Source organism: Podarcis tiliguerta (genome assembly GCF_965153285.1).
Source record: "Podarcis tiliguerta genome assembly, chromosome: 6".
Lineage (NCBI taxonomy): Eukaryota > Metazoa > Chordata > Lepidosauria > Squamata > Lacertidae > Podarcis > Podarcis tiliguerta.
The window spans coordinates 45736669-45742946 of NC_139539.1; the positions used below are offsets into that span (position 1 = coordinate 45736669).

Below are 6278 nucleotides of genomic sequence, written 5' to 3' on the forward strand. Positions count from 1 at the left end.
TAGGCACAGGTCGGTGCGTGGGCCACCTTCCACTGCAACGTCGTACACAGCTGAACATCCAGAATTCACAAGGGGCTGGGAAAGATAGGAATTTCTTAGCGGGTTTTGTCTGTGCTCTTGAGCCGAGGCTCACAAATTATTATTATTATTAATAATAATAATAATAATAATAATAATAATAATTCATTATTTATACCCCACTCATCTGGCTGGGCTTCCCCAGCCACTCTGGGCGGCTTCCAACAAAATATTAAAATGCCATAATGCATCATACATTAAAAGCTTCCCTGAACAGGGCTGCCTTCAGATGTCTTGTAAAAGTCTGGTAGCTGTTCTTCTCTTTGACATCTGGTGGGAGGGCGTTCCACAGGGAGGGTGCCACTACCGAGAAGGCCCTCTGCCTGGTTCCCTGTAACTTGGCTTCTCGCAGCAAGGGAACCACCAGAAGGCCCTCGGCGCTGGACCTCAGTGTCCGGGTAGAACAATGGGGGTGGAGACGCTCCTTCAGATATACTGGACACAAAGTGTCCGTCAAACGTCTGTCACATCTCAGTGCACCCATTCATGTGTTCCACAGTCATGTATGAATGTCACTTGTGTCACACGTCTGGGCTCGTAAAGCTGAACACCCAAAGAGCCTACTGGTGTCGGGCTGTTCGTAGTGAACAGGAGGAGGGAGTTGGCCCCATAGAACAAGAATGGGACCTAGCTACATGTTACTTCAGGGGTGAGGAACCTATTTCAAATGGAGAGCTGTGTTCTCTTCCAGGCAGCCTTCCGAGGACCACATGTCAGCGGTATGCACAATAAATGAACAGGAGGCTAGTTTTTACATGTACACTCACACAGCCCTTGGTATCTTCCATTCAGACAAGCAAAGGGCCTCAGCAGAATTCAAGGCCACAGCAGTCCAGCCAGACAAAAACTGTGTGTGAAGCAGGATCAGTGAGGGGGTGAGGGAGTGGGGCCTGAGGAGAGGTCTTAGTGCCACAACATGCTGCATTTGGCCCTTGGGCCTGAGGTGCCCGACCCCCATGCTATGCTAATGATGCACTTGGCAAGCAAGTTGTGGCCTTAAAAAATTAAATACAAGACCTGAGGGCAGGGGAGAGGGCATTGTGACACCTGTACCACAGCACACAGCCAATTTCGTCATTGATGTAATTTGACATTATGCCCTTTTTAATTTTAAATTTAGTCTAGTTTGAGGTGCAGTGTTAATCAAATGGTACATCAAAATTAAACCTTTGAGGTGGAGCATCATGCCATAGGATCTGTGGCAGGTGGAATTTACATTTGAAGAGTTGTACTACTGAATATTTGCATTCAAAGGCACATACTCTGATTTTGTTTTGCGAAACACTTGGTTTGGCTTTTGTTCAGTGGAGGGTATCAATGTTCCCCTTGAGCTCCCAGGAGCTCCCAGTTGGCTCATGGAGCTGCCTGGCTGAGGTAGAACGAAAAACTGAAAAACTGGGAATGCAAAGAGAAAAGACAATAGGTTGATCGAGAACATTATCTATGCTGACTGACTTGTACAAAGTAATGCTGTGACTTCTGATATCTCCTAGGCTTGTTCACATGTTACACTGGACACAGGTACAAGCTGTCTTTAGTACACATGTACAAGGTTTTGTGTGAAAGCCTGTTGCCTGAGGCAAACGATAACTCCAAGAGGTTATACAATATACCCAATCCCTTTATGGCTTCTTCTTCTCTAGGTCTCCTGACAGCCATGGTGCACCTGCCCATGAGAGCAGCTTCTCTACTTCCTGCATACTGATGCAGCAGTTCAGCGATCAGATCATCTTGGGGGAAAGGGAGCGACCAGCTTCTTCAACATGGATTCATCCCCATGAATTGGGGCCCATGCCAACTGTATTTCCTCTTGTGCCTGAACATGGAACACAAAGGCTACCAACAGAGTATATTGGGGTTGTACCTGTGAGATTTCCTCCACTTTTTTTCTTTCCCTTTCTTCCCCATAGCAAATATAACTATTTCTGGCTTATTTTGTGGGTTTCTAAATATGAAATGCAGTTTTCCCTAGATTTCTCCCCCCTCCCAATGACAACAGAGGATTTGTGCCACTTGGTACTCAAGATTTCTACAGGCCTCTTGGATTTGGGGAATGGCTGCCTCCTTCAGACATATGGCTGTGACAGACTGAGGCAGTTGCTAAGAGTCTGGGATGTTCTCCAGTTGCTGTGAAGAAAATGTTCTCTTTTTCCCTGTGCCTCTTCCTTTTACTTGTTCGTTCTCTCCCCCTCCCTCCCCCAAATCCAATGGAGATGAGGAGATGGGGGGGGGGAATGGTACGCGTCATGGCTGCCACTCCTGACTGTGGCCTTCTCTGCCTACATAGGAGAGGAAGTTCACCAAAGGCATGGAGCATACTGTGTGAAAGAAAGAAAGAAAGAAAGAAAGAAAGAAAGAAAGAAAGAAAGAAAGGTCCTTGTGAAATGGCAGGGTAAATAACCTGGACACACAAAAAAAAAAAATGTGTGTATTTAATGAGCTTTCCTCTTCCTTTTGTGTTTACAGCTTCTTATTTATCTCCATTTACTCATGGCACCTGCCCAAACATTGCCCTTCACCACTTAATGGGAGCAAGCTCAAAATCTGAGCAGAATTGATTTAATATGATTAGCTACATGCCATTGTTCATGCATTCTGACTGGAAAAAGTTATTCATTCATGACTGGTTTTAGAAAAGCATAAAACTCCCATCCAATTTTCCCCCTCAGACTAGTTCAACCCATTTGGACAGCCTTGGAAATCTCTGAAGTGGTTGTTTTTTGCCAGGCATATTGTGGCCCTGGGCCTTTGAAAGAGATCCCTCTTCAATGTTTGAACTTTTAACTGCAGTGCTTGCTTCTTCAAGCTATGCTATGTAGGAATTAAAGCATCCAGGTTACAGTTTCTCCCATGATTGATTTGGGCTCTAGTACTAAACTGGAAGTGGAAGAGAAACTACCACAAACCAAAGGTTGAGATTGAGGCAAAGACCTTGTCCTAATTGCTAGCCTGTGCTTTGCCATCCACACCAGTCCTGGTCCACCCCAGCCTGCCCTTTGCACTATCAACCAACAGCTAGGGGATTGGTACAGCTATTTGTGGTTTGCCAGTGTCAGGAAGAATCCAAGTCACAGGGGAGATAGATGTGGTCCACCATTCTCCAGATGCTTGTAATGCTAACCACAGCAAGACCCAGTAGCATCCTAGGGTGATTATAGCTAATGTTCCACTATACACTCCAGTTCTAATCATGGCTTTGCCTCTTTTTTGTGGTGGTGGTGGGTGTAATTTAATACCTTGAGCCTGCATGGTAAACCATGGGCTCTCCTTTCCTTGACTTTGACATATCACAGCAGTCGGGGTCAATTAGCTCAGGTCTCACCAGGCAAATGACAGCAAATTGTTCTGGCTTGTGTGTTAACCCAGCCAGCTAAATTCAGTCTTCACCTTGACTGGCAACAACTAGTAAATGCAGATGATCAAATACACAGCTGTGGGGGAGGGTGAATGGAAGGCTTAATCAGATGGACTGAGGTAAAAGAGATGGGGTGGGTGAGTTGGCAAGACAGAAGGCCAGAAGAAGACTTTCTGCAGAAAACAGGCCTAAGAAGGAATAGGAATTCTACCTAGGAACAACCAATCAACACATAATAAGAGACAATAAGGCCTGATCAGTGGTTGATACAGCAAGAAAACTAGAGCAGTTCAAAATGCAGAGACTAACAATACACGTCGAGAACCTGTGACCCTCAAGATGTCGTTGGACTCCTGTCAGTCCCAGCCAGAATAGACAATGGTCATGGATGATGGGAGTTGTAAGTGCAGTAACACCTGGAGTGCCGCAGCTTCCTCATCCCTGAATCAACACATATGCCCAGTTGGAGAAGAACAAGAGTCTCTTGCCGTTAGTTCAAGGCTGTCATTAGTTTTTACCCAGAGACTCACTGTTGGTTTTCCTTTTTTCTGAATGCACTATCTGCCCTGTTGATTTCAATTCTTCCCTTCGCCTAGAAGTGCAACATGTTGAACTTCTTCAATTCTACCATCACCCTCTTCTGGTGACTCGACAAAACATTTAAAATTTTCCAAGCCCCATTGGTTGGCACTGATCGACAATTTGAGAATTTCTCCCTCACCTGTAAATATCAAAGGTGGGGGGGGGGTCTGCTCTCATCCCAGCATCCCTCCCCACCTTTTCTGGTCTCACTGTGAGTTGGACTCTTACGTTGCAAGGGCCTTTTCCACTGTAATAAATTTCCAAAATTTGTGTTGTCAAAAAAGAGAAAAAGGTAAGGAAATAAAATTCTAACTTTATTAGTCAACGAGGACACTCCCCATCCTTCCTGGGTTTTTTGCATGTGTGTATGTTCAGTGGTAAAAACTATAACCTAGACAATAGGAGGTGTAGGGTTATCAATGTGCACATTCAGTGTTTATTTTTAAATAAAACAGTATCCAGGCATTCATTTTTGAAAGTGAAGGGCCAGCTAGTCCTGCCCTTTGATAATGAGGCAGTTGCTAGTGATGTCTCCCAGCCAACACATGATTGAAACCTGGCTGTGGGTTTCATCTTTTTACAGGAATGAGAATCCTGACCAATCTGGGTCTCTGTGCCTTTGGAGGAAATCCTACATGCTCCCATCTGTCTGAGCTGATCACATCAGCTGGGAAACATTGCTGTCATGTGTGTCATTGCGGTCCCCTTCATGTGTTACCCACACAGGTAATGAATGCTTGCAAAGGGTTAAAGGAAAAAGGAGGAAACCAGGATCTGCAGTTTTCAGAGGAGGAATTCCATGGGGGAAACATGCAACAATTTGTCGTTGGGCGCAGAAACGAAAAAATAAAATGCAAGAGTGTACCTTTCACACACCTGTGGAAGGATTGGTATATGACACACAGGAAGTGGAATCCCATGGGAGGCAACCATTGCACTTCTTTGTGGTAAATGTTCTGTTACACAGGCACTTGAGGGATCTAACGTGGAAAATGTGGAGTGTTCACCCACTTTCCTGCCATACTTGGAAGAGAGTCACTGTAAGAAAGGAATGGGGGTTCCTAGTCATCAGATTAAGGGGAGCATTCATATATGGCATGCTCTCCCTCTAGTGCAGGGAAGGAAAATAAATTTGCATATTGAGTGGTCCTGAAAGCAGTTGAAGAGAATGAGTACTCAACCCATTGGTGTTTACGCAAAGGACAGAGATCTTTGAAAACTAACTCCATTTGTGGAAGCAACCTGCATCCTGGCTCCTAGTGAGCCTACTTTCCAAGATGCCTCAAAATATCACTTTATGGGGAGCTACTACAGCGGGAGGGGCTATTCCATTCATTCCCTGCTGCTGGGAATCCCAAATGCATCTGAGGGACCATTTTAGGAGACCAGTTGTTGGTTTAGGTAGGCATTTGGTCTGATCTAACAGGTCTTTTATGTGAAGAGTGATGTAATAAAGCAAGATTTGAGCCCCATGATTTCAAGTGCCCGAGGCTCAATATATTTCTCTCCCTGCCTGTTGTGCAAAATTCATTTCTCATGGTATTGTGGATGATACTCTGCTCAGAGAAATGATTTGCATGAATACCAGCAAACATTAACACCCTACAGATTGGAAAAAGCCAAGCAATGCAATTGAAACGAACAACAACATATTTTTCTTAATCTGGGCAAATGTCCAAGTAAATGGAATATGTATGTGTCTAGCCAGCAATAGTTAAATACCTGCCTATTCTGCTTTGCCCACCTCCATGCAATCAGAGTGCAGAGAGAGACCAAGTCTCCAAGGCACTAATTCATGTCTTGGCCTAATTACCATTGATTGGATTTCCACATACAACAGTCTCTCTCATTATCACAGCACCATTTGAAGATGTTCTACGTGAGGCCCTCTTAAAGAATCCATTTAAACAACAGAGAGGCTGCTTGCAGTCTGGACACACAGGATCCTGGGAGCCATTAATTATCCATAAAACACAGTACTGGTGAGAATAGAAAGGTCCCTCGTCTGCAGAGAATACCGCTTGCAGTCCCAGTGCTCCCATGAGTTCTTTTTCAAACACAGAAGGAAATGGCTGCCTTTCTGTCAGCTATCTTAGAACAGTCTTTGCTACTTAGCTTCCTTCCCAATAAAGTCAGAAGTAGACAGTGAAGCCATCTGTGGTCATCCACCACCTTATGGGGGTCCACCACCCAAACACCCTTTAAGTTAGGTTTTGTAAGATTCACCTTTTGGTAAATCTAATGCTGCCGTGTTTGTGTTCTG

At 44.7% G+C, this 6278-nt stretch overlaps 1 protein-coding gene across 1 annotated transcript in view; it reads left to right on the top strand.

The window, feature by feature from the left end:
* LOC310679972 (chemokine-like protein TAFA-5) overlaps positions 1-4343 on the top strand; it is a 31262-nt gene extending 26919 nt beyond the window's left edge. Inside the window, exon 6 of the mRNA XM_083446004.1 lies at positions 1722-4343. Coding sequence (XP_083302130.1) covers positions 1722-1730 — 9 coding nt within the window. The 3' untranslated portion in view covers positions 1731-4343. The remainder of the gene's footprint in view (positions 1-1721) is intronic.
* The last annotated feature ends 1935 nt before the right edge of the window (positions 4344-6278 follow it).